Source organism: Grammomys surdaster, unplaced genomic scaffold (genome assembly GCF_004785775.1).
Source record: "Grammomys surdaster isolate TR1022 unplaced genomic scaffold, NIH_TR_1.0 126109, whole genome shotgun sequence".
In the NCBI taxonomy this organism is placed as follows: domain Eukaryota; kingdom Metazoa; phylum Chordata; class Mammalia; order Rodentia; family Muridae; genus Grammomys; species Grammomys surdaster.
In genome coordinates, this window is record NW_021620917.1 from 5,333,422 (window position 1) to 5,349,165 (window position 15,744).

The 15,744-nt window shown below is 52.5% G+C and overlaps 1 protein-coding gene across 1 annotated transcript in view; it reads left to right on the forward strand.

Annotated features, from left to right (window-relative positions):
* The window catches only part of Mad1l1 (mitotic arrest deficient 1 like 1), a 318,963-nt gene extending 304,105 nt beyond the window's left edge, over positions 1-14,858 (forward strand). The window contains exon 17 of the mRNA XM_028756021.1: positions 14,313-14,858. Coding sequence (XP_028611854.1) covers positions 14,313-14,471 — 159 coding nt within the window. The 3' untranslated portion in view covers positions 14,472-14,858. The remainder of the gene's footprint in view (positions 1-14,312) is intronic.
* Positions 14,859-15,744: the final 886 nt, after the last annotated feature.

Consider the following 15,744-nt stretch of genomic DNA (forward strand, 5'->3'; position numbering starts at 1 on the left):
TGGGAAGTGGCCATAGACAAGTGACCGGCACATGTGCACGTAGCACTAACCCATGGACCCTGCCTTATCTTACAGCATGACCCAGAGGGTCCTGGATGTGCCCTGCACTTTCAAGGAGCCCTTGGGCAGAGGGAGAAGGGAGGGCCTCAGGCAGAATCCACTGCCACCTCCTGCGGGCACATGAGTGTTAGGGATCTCTCTGGCATGGAGGACATGCGTTCCTTCTCAGTCATTCCTGAAGGTGCTCACCTACAGACAGATTAAGCTAGAGATGGTGAGGAACGGGCACCCAGCACCATGGGATCTTTTTTCCAGCCATTGCGAGACAGCCGTGCGGATCCTGATTAGAGAGCAGAGGGCCCTGAGGGCCGTACCCCGGAAGCATGCCCACACAGGGCTGGAGCCAGAGGAAGCCAGAAGCCCAGCAGGGAAGGGCTGCTTGTGAATCCCAGTGTTGCCTCATCTCTCTTCATTACTGGCGGGGCAGTTGCTGAGTTGAACTGGAGCTGGAAAGCCTCAGTGAGTAATTACTGTCAGAAACACAAGATCTACAAAGACATAAGCTCACAGCTTGGTAATGTTACCGAGTCTAATTAAAAAAACAAGAAAGAAAATTCTCTTTCATGATCGACTTTCAGGGCCAGTGAAAGATGAAAACCAAGGCAGCTTGCAGTTGACGCCAACACCAGGGGTAAGTGAGCGGTCCAGACAGAGACAGGCAGACATGCTAGGGCGGCCAGGGTCCCTGGGACGTCCTCAGCCAGGAAGCACCTGTGACTCACAAGAGGACTGAGTCACCTGACATATCTGTGCCCAAGATGAATACTACCTTTTGAGGTACTGGGGACATTCCTACCATCGGGCTTCTCCCTCCAGCCACTCTCTTCTGTAGGTGGTTGGGGAAGTTGGCTTCTCCTAGAAGCCCCTGCCCTGCCAGAGCCTCCAGCAGGCCTGCCTGTGTTGAGGCAGCAGGGCAGTGGTTTCTGGTAGCATAGACACCTTTGAACCTCAGACCTCTGAGCAGCCTCACTGTTCTGGATTCCTCATTGGGAAGAGGTTGCCATGGGCAGCACGTCTCTGGAAATAGTTATTGATGCCCCGCTAGATGCCACTGGCCCATGTGGTGGGAACTAGATGGAAACCCATCAGTCCTGAGTGCAGGTAGCCCAGAAGGGTCTGGACAGAGGTGGATTCGGCGTCATGAGTGACAGAGACTTTTCTGCCTTCATCTTGAGGTGCCCACAGCTGTCAGGAAGGCCAGCAGCTGCCTTGTTAGTCTGTCTGCTTGAGAACTCCCAGCAGACGCTCTGCATGAGTCTGAAGTAGGACAGAACAGCCAAGTCCTGGGCCAGGCACCAGCAGGGTGTGTGTGAGGAACTTCCAGGCTGTTTTCTGAGAAGCGAGTGGCCTGGCCCACTGGGGCCCACTCTGCCACGTGTCAGACTTCAGGCGAGTGAGACACAGTGAGGAGAGCGTGTCCTCGCCCCTCCAAGTCTTCAGAGATTTACCTCTGAAAGTCGTGTCATTCACAGGATATTTTTAACCCAGAACCAACAAATCTGCCTTTTAGCATCAGCTGCAGCAACAGCCTGCGCCCGCAGCTTTGAGAGCAGATGGTTGCCCGGCTGTCATCTATGTCCCTGGGCCCACCAGGAGCCCTGAGCCACACCTGCCACATAGGAAGGGCAGCTGCCTTCAGCGAGGCATGCCAGAGCCACTGAGAGTACACCTCCCCACTGAGCACTGGTCCTGAGAGGCCATCACAGATCAGAGAAGCCTAAACCTCCATCCTGGCTACTTTGCCAACACACAGTCAAGGCTTGGTCCCCAGAATCACTCTGTGCTCACCTGGCCTTCTTTGCTGCTACCCTATCCTTGGGGACAGGACAGGCCTCAGTCCTCTTTCATTCAAGTGTGTGGTACCTTAGACCTCACCCTTACAAGCTGAATAAAGACCTCCCATGGTGGAATATAGGATAAAGCACACACTGTCAGCACCTAGGTTCCCTAGGCCACAGGTTCTCATCAGAGAGCAGGAGACTTAGGCTCAAGGGCCTCTCACTGCTAGCCATGTATGACCCAGTGTACTCGGCTCTGAGCTAAATGTCACATGTAGCAAATGACAGGTACCCCGGAAGGACGCCAGTCATGGCTAGAGATAAGACTTTTCTCTTAGAAAAGATTTTCATAGTATAGAGTTCCCTCTTCAGCCCGTGTTTAGCTGCATAGTGACAGAAATCAGGTGATGGGCTGGGCTATGAGCACTGAGGTACACACTCTGCGAAATCCCCAGACCCACAAGGGCTGTCCCTTCCAGTGTGGACAGTTAGCAGACAGGCCTTTACTGTTAAACCCATGGCTGGTGTTCCACTGAGCAATAGAGCACTTGTCTGCAGGCACAAAGCTTGAGGTTCTATCCCAGCACAGACAGAGATGGGAGACAGGTGCCAGGGGAACAGATGTTGATTCTAGTGTCTTCCACCATTGCTGTCTCAGAGGGAGATGCTAGGAATATTTTTCTATTTCTCTCCACACCTTTTAATATGCATTCGTTTATTATTATTGCGTGTATGTGGTGGGGCAGGGGCTTCATGGCACAGTGCGTAAGCGGAAGTCAGAGGACAACTTCATGCAGTGTGTTTTCTCCTGCCTGCGTGGGTTCCGGGGATTGAACTCACAGATTGTCAGGCTCCTGTGGCAAGTGCCTTACTCGCTGAGCCACCTTGCCAGCTCCATGATTTTTGTTTTATTTTGATGATTCTGGGACTTGAATCCCCGATCTTGGGCTTGTGAGGCTTTCTGGTTAGCCCTTGCTACGTATTCTCTAATACAGGGTCTCTGACTGAACCAGAGCTCACAGCTCAGCTCCAGGTTGGCCATAACTTCCAGGGATGTACTTAACCTGCCCTGCAGTACCCCTAGGTCTGCACAAGGATCACAGGCACTCACCCTCACTGCTGACTTGTGCAAGGGGGTGGGGGTGGGGGTGGGGGCGATGTCTTGTCCTTGTCCTCATGAAGCTGGCATCTTACCACTTGAGCCAGCCCTCACCCTCTTGTGGAACTTTCTAAGGGCTGTACCCCTTCCTTCCGTAGCTCTATCTCTTCTGATCCTCCCTGCTTCAGGAAGTATTGTGCCAGGGTATCCGTGTGGGACACAGAGGACATCTTTGTGGAGTGAGTTCTCTCCTTCCTCCTTTCTGTGGTCTTCAGGCTGCACCGCAAGTTCTCACACATCCTGCCAGCCCCTTGGCTCATTTTTTTTAAAACTAGCTTTTGTATTTCCTTGTTACTGGATTTCAGGAGTCTTTGTATAGCTGAACACACAACATTTATCAGCCGTACACCATGCTATGCTCTCCTAGGCTATGCTTTTTGGGAAGAGTATCAGCCTAGGGCCCCCAAGACCAAGTTCTCAGCACAAAGGAGGTTGATTTACCCCAGAGGGACAGAGGGCAGGGAATTCGAGACAAAGACAGGGAGATAGAAGATGAGGGAGAAGGGGAAGGGAACAAAGGAGATGAAGGAGGGGTATTTGTCCTGGAGGACAAAGGACTGCCTCTGGATAGAAAAGAGACAGACGTGGTCCATAAGCAAATGGTACAAGAGGACCCCTGTGTTAGGATGAGGTGTAATTGGGCTTGTGAATTAAGTGAATTAAAGGGGACTTTTGATTGATGGATTTCAATACTTTGATAGCTGGACCTTGGTAGTCAGCCTCAAGAGGAGGAAGTGGCCAAATGTGGGAATTCCATGGCGGCTCGCTTCAGGAATGTGATCTAAGCCGGGCAGTGGTGGCGCACGCCTTTAATCCCAGCACTTGAGAGACAGAGGCAGGTGGATTTCTGAGTTCGAGGCCAGCCTGGTCCACAGAGTGAGTTCCAGGACAGCCAGGGCTACACAGAGAAACCCTGTCTCGAAAAACAAAAAATAAAAACAAAAAACAAAAACAAAACAAAAAAAAGGAATGTGATCTAACAGTTTTAGCAAAGTAGAGCGAATGGGGGAGAAGGGCCAGTCCTACCAGAGCCATGTGTGCCACACATGTGAGTGGCCAGAGTCCTTCAGCATTTGTCTTTTTATTATCTGGAAGCACTTAGAGAAGAGCAGAAGTTCTAACTCTGGATAGTTCATCAGTCCTTTGTGTGTGGAGTGTGCGTGTGGTGTTAGATCTAAGGAAGATTTCTCTCCATGCTTTTCTTCTAGGAGTTCTATTGTGTACATTTTACAGGTCTGATCTATTAGAGTTTACTTTCAGATCTGATACTAGACATATTTTAAACTTCTCTCTCTTGCATCTGTGGAGGACTGGGGATGTGGCTCAGACCGCAGAGTATATTTGCCTAGCTTACACAAAGGTCTGGGCTCTGTCCTAACCTGGTATGCTGGTGCATGCCTGCAATCCCAGTGCTCCAGAATAGACAAGAGGATCTAGGCCTTCCTTAGCTATGGAAGTTTAAGGCCAACCTGGACTTCATGAGACTCTGTCTCAAAAAAATGTGGGGGCATGCACACATACCTTCATATGTCCTGGCACAGTGGCATTGCTCAGAAAACACTGAGTCACCGTTGTACCTTGGCCATGAACCTGAGTCAGCCTCAGAGTGATCTGCTACCACCCTCCATTTGCACCTATTACTGCTTCATCCTTGCCCAGCAAACCAAATAGTGTTCGCTCCAGCTTTGCTCTTTTTCAGACCATGTGGGAATCCCAGGATTTGTAGATCTCTTTCCAAACTGTAGTTTCAGCCATTCACGTTCTACGAAGCGGGAAGGCAACTCTCGGGTGTTGACTGGGCATGCACCAACTGTGCAGATTGCCTGGGAATGCTGCATCTTAGCAACACAGCTCCCAGCCAAAGAGGGCTTCCTCTGAGCCCGTCTTCTCATCTCCATCCTGCAGCTAGCTGTCTCAATCTTCTCTCAGTCTTTCCCTAGGTGATTCATGTTTCAGTGTTGTTATAAAAGGTATTGGCTTACACTTTTCATTTCTGTTTGTTGCTGGCATAGAGCACCCTGGGATGCCGCCTGCACAGAGGTGGTGTGCAGGCATCTCCATCTTCTCTCTTCTGTGAGAGAGAAGCATTCACTCCTGCCCCTCAGGGATGGGTTCCTGGTCCAGTTCTACTTTGCAGAGGTGCTTGGTTTTGGTTTTGAAAAATGCATGTTGGGAAAGTGGCTCAGTAGATAAGAACACTTGCTATAGCCACAAGGATTTGTGTTTGAGACCCACAGCCTACATAAGAAGCCAGGCATAGCAGCTCACACTTGTCACCCCAGCACTGGGGAGGCCGACAACAGTAGGTGATGGGGCTTTTTGGGCGGCCATATCCCAGGGAGATCCTGTCTCCGTGATGAAGATGGATGACTCCTGAGGAATGACAGCTAACATTGTCCTCTGGCCTACACACACACACACACGCACACACACACATGCATACCACACATGCACACACCACACACATACCACACACATACACACACATGCATACCACACATGCACACACCACACACACATACCACACACACACACATGCATACCACACATGCACATACCACACACACATACCACACACACACAAACACGCACACACACGGACATGCACATGTGCGCGTGCACACACACACATGCATACCACACATGCACACATGCACACACCACACACACACACCACACACATACACACATGCACACACACACACACACACGAAATGTATGTTACTTGTATACTATATATTTGCTTTGAGTTGAGTGTCTGGTTACTTTTTCGTGAGTAATAGTTGAGCCACCATGTGTCTCCAGTGCCAAGCAGCCTTGGATTCTTGGAGAAGGCTGAGTGGGTCATTGTTTGGAATGGGCAGGCTCAAGAGGCAAACGCTTGGTCCTAGCAGGTTACTCGACCTGGGGAAGTCTGGAGACTTTAGGAGGCAGGGCCTTGCTAGAAGAAACAGGTCATTAGATGTGTGTCTCTTAGTGCTATGTGGCCTATGTAATCCTGGTTTGCCCCAGTATCCTTCTCTGCTTCTCAGCCAAAGTAAAGTGTTCTGTTTTGCCATGGCTCCTGCCACGAGTGACTGAGAAACTGTGAGGAAAATAAATCATCTTTCAGTATTTTTTACAGCTATACAATGTGACTGATGTGGAGGGGGAGGGGCTGGGAAGATGGCTGTGTTGGTAAAACACTTGCCTTGCAAGCATGAAGACCTGAATTTGATCCCCAGAAACATACATTTTTAAAAAAACACATGTTTGGGCTCAGGCTTCTAATCCCTGTGCTGGGGAGATAGAGACAGGAGATTCCTGAGACTCATGCCAGCCAGACTAGCCTAATCAGTGGATACCAGGCCAGAGAGAGACTCACTCCAAAAATAAAATCCAAGGCAGACTGTACTTGAAATAACACCCAAGGTTGACCTCTGGCCTTCACACATGTGAGCATACGTGTGCGAAGGTATGTCCACACAAGTGACTCACACACAGCTGGAAGGTAGCGTTTGCACTACACAGTGAGATCTGGGCTTAGCCATGCCCTTTGGGAACTTTGTGTCATCTGAGGGTCCTTGTTTTGTAGTTTGTGCCTTTTCCTTACGATGTCTTTAGATTTTGTTTTCATAGCGGAGCTAGGTGGGGTTGACAGCTTTTTAGAAATCGTCCATGTAAGTGGCTAGAGTTGTAACTATGTCTAGAGAGCCTAGAATCCTCCCATGAGCCTGGAGAGTGGCTCGGGGGTAGGGTGCTTACTGTTAAGCGCAAGGCTCTGGGTTCCATCCTCAGAAATGCAAAATGGTGGGTGGGTAGATGGATGGGTGGGTAGATGGACGGGTGGGTAGATGGACGGGTGGGTAGATGGACGGGTGGGTAGATGGACGGGTGGGTAGATGGACGGGTGGGTGGATGGATGGGTGGGTAGATGGATGAATGGTAGGTTTATAGTATAGATCAGCTTGGGAGTCAGGCTTGTAAGGCCTAGGGTATCTGAAGACCCTTCAAGTTTGTTATCTCACAGTGTGTCAAGCTCAGCGTTGCTGCTCCACTCCTTGTTGCCCGCTGTGGTGGTTTGAATATACTTGGCCCAGAAAGTAGCACTATTTGGAGGCATGGCCTTGTTGGAGTGGGTGTGGCCTTGTTGGAGTGGGTGTGGCCTTGTTGGAGTGGGTGTGGCCTTGTTGGAGGAAGTGTGTCACTGTGGGTGTAGGCTTTAAGACCTTCATCCTAGCTGCCTAGAAGTCGGTATTCCCTCAGAATAAGATGTAGAACTCTCAGCTCCTGCCGCGCCATACCTGCCTGGATGCTGCCATGTTCCTGCCTTGATGACAAGGGACTGAACCTCTGAACCTGTAAGCCAGCCCAATTAAATGTTGTCCTTCTAAGAGTTGCTCACAGCAGTAAAATCTTCACTAAAGGCACCCCATTATCTCCTTGCCGTTATTGTTTTCAGGGAGAAATAAGCTGTCACTCTTACCTTCATTTCCTCCTTGAGAAAGCATTTCTGCCCCTGCAGGCTGCTTGGAGTCTGGAGGTGAGCAAGACAGAGGCGTGTGCTCTGATGCTGTTTTCTTCTCGCCTTGTTGGAGTGTATTGGGCTTCTTGGGTCTTTTGATTTGGCGTGTCCTTCCATTGCACAAATGTGGTGTGATTTTTTTCAGGAATCCCTCTATCCCCCATGTTGGTTACACATCACTGGGTAACAGCTCACAGTGGCCAGTTCTGAAGGCCAGGATCTGAGGAGGGCACTGCTCAAGGGCTCCCGTGCCTGCAGTCACCTAGGGTCTCCTGGGAAGGATGAGTACAGACCCTTGCACAGAGCCATCAGCAGGAGTCCTCCGTACCCGCCATCTGGGAGCCTCTGACACATACCGTGCTGCTCATTTCATCTGAGCTCTGGAAGCAGAGGGAGAGCCCAGCAACACCCATCAGAGCTATGTGTGAGGTAACAGAAACCTCCAGGCGTTTGTGCCATGCAGCTGGTCTGAAGCGGATCCTACTGAAGGTCCGGACTACCACGCCTGTTATCTGGATGTGGGTGGTTAAGAGCTGTTCACAGGCACCAGCTGTTCACAGTCCTCTCCTTTGGACTCTAGATGTATGTGAAGCCCTGTCATGTGACCCTGTCATGTTACCCATAGATGGGTAGGTGATTTCTCCTTTGTTGTTTTGAGTATTCCTCTTGGGGCAGTGTGTGACCTGCAGTGGTGCCTCCCACTGCTCGTTCTGTTTGGTCACATGGTGTGAAGTAATGGTGAGTTAATGCTACCTGTTCCAGCTGTCCCCTGGTTCTTTTTTCTTTTCTCTGTGAGCCCTGTCTTCCTGAGTCTCCCTGTAACCAGCTGTCTGTCAGTGGGTACTGATTCTTTCCTCAGTACTGACTCTCCCTTGTCTGGGTCCCAGACTTCTGGAGATTACAGTAAATATTGTTGACTTTGCAGTAGAGTTGTCTGGAAGCAGTTTGAACCTCGGAGACTTTGGCTTAAGATTTGTGAGATGGGGCCCAACTGTAGGGACTCCTTCTACCCTGCCACTGATGTCAGACCCTTTCAGTGTCTCCTGAGTCCCCAAGAGCTGTCCTGGGGCTGGGAGAGAGGGCAGTTTTCAGTCCTGGGAACTACAAGTGCTGGCTGGGTTCTCTCCAGTCTTTTAGTTTGTCCTGGTCAGTCAGCTTTTTATACCAGGTGCCAGTCACCATCCAACAGAAGAGAGCACACTAGAAGTCATTTCCTCCTCTCCCACGTCAGCCCTCTGCCCTGCAACCTCAGGCTACCCATTTCTATTCTCTGTCCCCTTAGGTCCCTTGACTTGAAAACTGTGCTTCATAGTTTGGGGTTTGTAGCATCTTTTCACATGTGTGTTTGTATAAGTGACTGTACACATGCGTATATGCACGTGCGGTGGGTTACAGGAGTGCATGTGCTTGTGGGGGGCATCTTCTCAATGTTCCCCCCTTCTGTCCTCATTTGTTTACTTATGGGGTGGGGCACATGCACGGCGTTAGTGGGGCCAGAGGAGAATCAGTTCTCTGCTTCTACTATGTGAGTCTGAAGGATCAAACCCCGGTCGGTCATCAGGTTCAGTGCAATCACCTCTACCTGCTGAGCCCTCTGGCCAGCTCCCTGCGCTATTTTACGAGGCAGGATCTCTCAGTGAAGCTGCAGCTTACTGACTCAGCTAGGCTGGCTGCCTGTCTCCACCTCTTCTAGAGACAGGGTTACTGATGTGCCATCCTTGGTTTAGAACAGGGTTATGGATGTTCACTGCGATGTCTGACTTTAGAATAGTGTGTGGATATGCACTGCTATGCCAGACTTTAGAAGCATACTAGAGATCTGAACTCAGATCCTCATGTGTACCGTGGCTCTTCCCCCACCAAGCCTCTCCCTGGCTCCTTGTCTCATTTGGACTATGTCACATGATAAGTGACTTAGTTCCCATTCCATTGCCTCAACCGGGAGCTCTGCATGTGGCTTAGACGGGAGCTCTGAGTTGCTTATGGCCCTCCACAAAGGGCCTCACAATTTCTGTTTGATGTGAAGATGCTAGCTCAGAGAAGGAAAACAGTGTTTACATCCTGGTTATGCAGCAACTAAGACTGACAGCTGGGGCTATATTTCACCAGTTGATGTCAACGCTTTAAGTACGGTGGCTCCAGGAAAAGCCACTCTTAGAGACCCAGTGCCCTGTAGGTGGCAGACAGACCAGTGAGGAGACCAGCCCATCTATTCTGTCTCCAGCCCTTGCCAAGATGACCAAGGTTTTAAAGCAGAGCACTCTGGGTGCCCTGGCTCTCCCATGATCCAGTGTTCAGGCTGTAGAAGAATGACTTCCCCAGCCTTTCCCCTGTGCTCAGGGCACAAGCTGAACTGCACAGCCTCCTGTGCATGACTGTTTTCCTCTCTGCCCCCCCCCACACACACACACACTCACACACACACACACACACACACACACACACTGCTCCAGTATGTCCTGGGCCCTGTGGCCTCCAAGCGCATAGGGAACCTGTGAAGGGCCAGGGCTCCTTTGTCTGCCCTGCTGGTGAGACTCCAGAGATAGACCCCACAGGCTCTGTCCCTGCCCTGTACCCTCCACTGCCTCCCAAAGCTGCAGGAGCAGCTGTGGGGCTCTGAAACAGAACACAAGCCTGGGGGACGCGGTGCTCATAAATAGAAAGCATCTAAGAATAATAATTGTGGGTTTGAGAATCGTTAGGGGCTGCAAGGCCCAGCTCCCCCCGCGCCCCTCAGCTCCAGAGGGAAAGGTCACCCCTAGCCAGGATGGTAAATTCCTTTCACGCTTGTCATTAGCCCACACTACATTGGATACGTTCCTTGGCACAGTTCATCAGGGACACCAGGCAAGCCATTTGCCACACAGACACAGTCTCTACTCTTGGAACTCCATGTGAGACCGTCATTTTCAGCTCTGCCCCCATCATCCTGAACCAGTGGCTGCCAGTTCCTCCTGGGGTCTGGCAACTTGGGGCACAGGAGGAAGATGGAAGCCTGGTCATGCCGGATACTAGCTATCCCAGGGCACACTGGCACAGCTCTTCCCATGAACCACGGGTCTCAGGGTAGGCAGGAGGAAGCTCTGGTGGGTAAATGAGGGAGGGACTTGGGGCAGGTGGAAATGATAGCCATTTGCATGAAGAGGGAGCCCTGGGCTGAGCTTACTGGAGCAGTTTGCTGTCTCTACTGCCCAGGTAGCACAGGCTCACAGGGCCTGCACACTGCACACCCTGACAGTGTGAGGCAGGGTGGGGATGGCAGCCACTGTAGTGTCAATGCAGTAGAGGGTAAAGACTCAGGTCTAGATGCTGAGGAGTAGGAAGACTGTGGAGGGTACCATGTTCCCTGGGTCTGAGCAGATAGGGACTCACCCAGTGCTGGCTCATTGATGCCCTCTGGCCATGTGCCCAGCAACCCCAACATCCCTGTCTGGATCTCCTTGGCTTCACACACATACAAGTCACATCCCCTGCCCAAAGCTCTTCATCCCCGTGTGCCTTGGGCACAGACCCCTACTGGAGGTGGAGGTATGAGCCAAAGTGCAAAGGCTGACAGCTGTCAGCAGTGGGCATCTTCCTCTCTGCTACACTGGTCCCACAGTGCTGTTGGCCTGTCCCCAGCACAGAGGGAGGGGGAGCTAGAGACGGCACATGCACGTAGCCCATAAATATTTCTAACCGCAGCCAGCACGTCTGACTGGGCAATTTGCTTTTTAAAAAATTGCGCTCTAATTTTAAGTGAACAGCCCCTAATTATGGTGATTTGCAGGCACCTGGGGACCGGGTGGCATTTGAACATGGCAGAGCGGTACAGGCACTGATTGGCGGGGTGTCATTGAACCCGCACATGCTGATAAGCCAGGACCACTTCCCTGGGTGGGGCTGCACCAGGAGGTGAGCCTACCCATGCCAAGGCAGGCAGGGCAACAGGGGAAGCCAAGTTGAGAGAGTGGGCAGAGGGACTGTGGAAGGGCCTAACTGGGCCATGTCAAAGTTGTGGTACAAACCTTTGACTTGGTTTTGTTTGAGACTTGCAAGGAGAGACATTTCCTGCCCTCTCTCCAACCTCCAGAGGGACCTCCCAGGACTTGTACTGACCACACAGAGGCTCCATGAGCAGATACCCAATGGGGTTGGAGTGGGTTTTATGTGCCCTCTTTAGTTCTTGCCTATTTATAAAGACAGGCAAGTGGTGCTTACAGCTGAGATGGGTCTATTTCAAATAAAGAATAGCTGTGGTGGCCTGTCATCTGAGCCACTTGGAACACAGAGGCAGGAGGACCATAGTTCAAGGCCAGCCTGGGCAACTTAGTGAGACCTTCTCTCAAAATAAAACAATATTACCAAGAAGACTGGAGAGTGGCTCAGTGGTAGAGCCCCTGCCTAGAATCCCCCAGTGAGGGGCTGGGGTGTGGCTCAGTGGTAGAGCCCCTGCCTAGAATCCCCCCAGTGAGGGGCTGGGAGTGTGGCTCAGTGGTAGAGCCCCTGCCTAGAATCCCCCCAGTGAGGGGCTGGGAGTGTGGCTCAGTGGTAGAGCCCCTACCTAGAATCCCCCAGTGAGGGGCTGGGGCGTGGCTCAGTGGGAGGGCACCTGACTACAGTCCTCTAGTGTAAGGACTGGAGGCGTAGCCTGATGTTGGGGAACTTACCTAACCTGTAAGTTAGGTTCCATTTCTAGTACCACACTTAAACAGACAGACATGCATCTGGGGAGGGGCAGGGGTGACATGACACCCAGAAGTTCCTGCTGAGGGGACTCAGACCATGGGGGTGTCGGGACAGGAAAGAAGCCTGGAGGTCTCCTCCCACACTATTCCTGCCCCCACCCAGCCAGCTCTGCCTGCTCCTTCTCAAACAGCTGCCTCAGAGTCAGCCCCTCTGACATTTCAGGAAAAACATTGCGAGTCGAGAGCAGAAGGGAGAAATGAAAGGATTTTCTCAAGAAAAGGTCAGAGTGGTTTCTCTTATTTTTGTTTAAAGATGGTTTGTGTTGAACTATGACAAGGCTAAATGTATTAAGGGCCATGGGAACAGGCTGGGGCGGCCTACACTAGAAAACAGGAGGAAAACCCAGGTAACAAGCAAGACAGGAGACAGCCTGAGGAAGCAGTGAGGCAGAACCCCCATTCCCTCATGGCCCACGAGGGAGGGGGTGAGACGGTGTGGGGCCTGGACAGCTGCAGTCTCCCCGGGTCCCCTCTTGCTCATGCTAGGGAGTCAGTGGCAGTCGTGGTCTGCCAGGACCTAAGGGAGCAGCCTGGCCATCTGTGTGACTCCCAGGAGCAGGGTCACCTGCAGAGCTGCTGGCAGGAGGGGCCTTTCAGAACAAACTCCTGGATGCATGCCTTGGGCCATGCGGCCGGGTTGCATATGGGTTGCATACATCCACTGTTTGTGCGTTACTCATTGGCACAGGCTACTCACAGACAGGCGCTCCCTGCTCTCGCCGTGGGACACACCACCAGCCTCCTGCCTCTGCCATGTTGTCTTGTATAGATGCCTCACACCAATGGCACCACATAAACAGCCTACTATGCTCAAAGTTCCTGAGCTTGCCCCTGTTCATGGCTGGGTTATTTACTTACATATGTGAGGCTAAACTGCACTGTTTATCCTGCATCCCTGCAGGCCATTAACTCATCATGTCACAGTGGACAGTGGCGTGTGCCCCTTCGTGTGGATGTGTGTTTAGTTGGCCTGGGTGGCACTGAAGGGAAACCAGTAGATCACATGGGTGTGCTGAGGAATTGCGAGGCCTTTCCACAGGAGCCGAACTTCCTGCCAGCCATGCACAGATGTTCTGATTTCTTCTCATCCTTTCTGATGCCTGCCTTTCTTCAGATGGCTGTCCAGTGGGATCTGGCCTGACTTACATCCCCTGGCAACCCCATGAGCCCACTTTCTTTTTTGGACCCTCATGCTTCTTCCTTGGAGAACCTGCCAGTCTGACCTCTGCTCTGCTCCTAATTGGGCCCTCTGTCTTTCTGTGGCTGAGTGGGGAGGGCTTTAGGTTTACTGGACACTAGTCCTACATCAGACCCAAGGTTTGGGAGTAGTCCCGTGTGGAGTTGTGACTTCTTGCCTGGCCTTGCAAGCAGGGGGCTTTTCTCTCCTACCCAAGTGGTCCTTCTATATTTTGGGCCACTACAGTATGGCTGGACCAATGGGGAGGGAAGGCTGCAGGAAAAGTGAGCATTGGGAGAGGAAGGATGACAGGAAGGCCCAGGGGCTCAGTCTGCTTCTCCCAGCTGAGCCTGAATAGTGAAGGGTAGCCTGCCCAGACAGAGCACAGCCTGGGCAGACCCAGGGCAACTGCATCTGTCCAGCTGTGAGCCTGGCTGCAAGCTGCACTCCCACCTCCCCTCACAGTGGTCACAGCCATCGTGTCCTCCTTCAGTTATAGGGGATGTAAGAAAACAGGGCAAGATCCAGTCAGGGCTAAACCTCCATCGGTGATACCCAGCATTCTGGCTTCAGACTGGAAGATGCTCTGGGCTTGCTTCACCTCAGCAGATCAAGCAAGTAACAGCTAAAGATCCAGGCACTGGAATGGAAGTCTCAGGAATCTGTAGGTGGTTGGAATGGCCCTGAGGCAGGACTGGCTCCCTGTCGTGAATCTCAGCTCTGCTGAGGACCTTGAACCTTGCCTCAGTGCAACCCCACTGAGTGCAAGAAGCAAGCCAGTGAGTGCCCCCGTAGCCCAGGCTCCACTCCAGTGACAGACAACACAGCCTTCCCTGTCCCTCACCCCCTCTGCTGGGGAGCATGTGAGGACAGAGGACAGATGCTGATTCCCCTCTCTCTTCTGCAGGCCACAGGCCCCTCGGGCTCTAAGATGCAGCTGCTGGAGACGGAGTTCTCGCGCTCGGTGCCGGAGCTCATTGAGCTGCACTTGCTGCAGCAGGACAGCATTCCTGCCTTCCTCAGCGCGCTCACCATAGAGCTCTTCAGCCGCCAGACCTCCGTCTAGCCTCTTCCCTGAGCGGCCTCGGCCACTGGACCTCGGCCTAGCCTGTAGCTGCAGCCTCTCACGTGTAGCCCCCAGACTGCTTTGCCACCCATAGCTGGATCCTGTCACAAACACTAGCCATGGCCTCTGCTCAGGCAGCCGCTCTGTGTCTTGCCCCTGGCCAGCAGGAGCAAGCTGCTGGGGATGACCAAGCCAGACCACACCCACTGCTCTCCTCCCATCCCACCTCCTGTTCTAGGGCCTCTCCATGGACTGTCCCAAGGTGTTCCTGTACCAGCCTCCAGTTCCATGTGCTGGTTGCTTATGTCACTTCAGTGGCCAGACTCTGGCCTGTGTCCACAGTCTAAGACTAATGAAATAAAGTGCTACCTTTATCTTCCCTCCCCGGACCGTGTCCAAGACTCCAGGCTCCTCGCTGTGCGGGCCTCACCACACTGTGTCGTGCTTTCCTGGATACCTGGAAGGCTGGCTCATGTGTGCAGCCTGAGAGGTGGGCTGGGTCGGAGCACTAGAATCCCTTCTCTCTGAGCCGGGGTGGCTCACTCCCTGCCCTAGTTTCTTTCCTGCCTTTCCCCTGCCTGAGGCCTAGAGTCCAGTGGGTAATTTTCCCTTCCCAGCTCCCCCTGCGAGGGGCCCCACCAGGCCCAGCCATCTTCACCACAGCAAGTATCCTGAGTAACAGGTTTTCTTGGGCCTGAGCTGGGTGGGTGTCTGGACTGGCCTGAGAGACAAGGCACCTGATCATGTGTCCCCTATGCATTGGTGACCTGTCACCTGAGTACACCCTCCTCACAAGCCTGCAAGAGAATGGAAATGGACAGCCTGCTGGGAGCGCTCAGGCTTGGGCCAGAGCCCTTGGGCCAGAGAGAATCTTACATGTGGTAGCCCCTGGCTTACACCAGCCCCTTGGTGAGCCCCCACTGAGAAAGGGGTCTTAAGCTGCTAATGACTTACTTTAAGGGATTAGTGGCATGGTGACAAGCGTCACAGCTAGAAGGTAACAGGATTTGCTGTGTCCAGGCCTCCAGCTCCCCTCCCAGGGGACGCCCCCCCTGCTGCCCCATTCCCCCCATCACACTCAGCTGGAGGACTAGCTCGCCCATGGCTGAGCTCTTACTGTCTTGTCCTGTATTGCCTGGTGCCCCAAGGCCCTCTGGGATGTATAGATTGTGGGTGTCTCTCCAGCTTCTGGCCCATCCCAGGGACCACCAGGCTGTTCAGAGGCAGGAGGTAACCAGGGCACATCAGAATCCACCTACTTAGAGTCACCGAC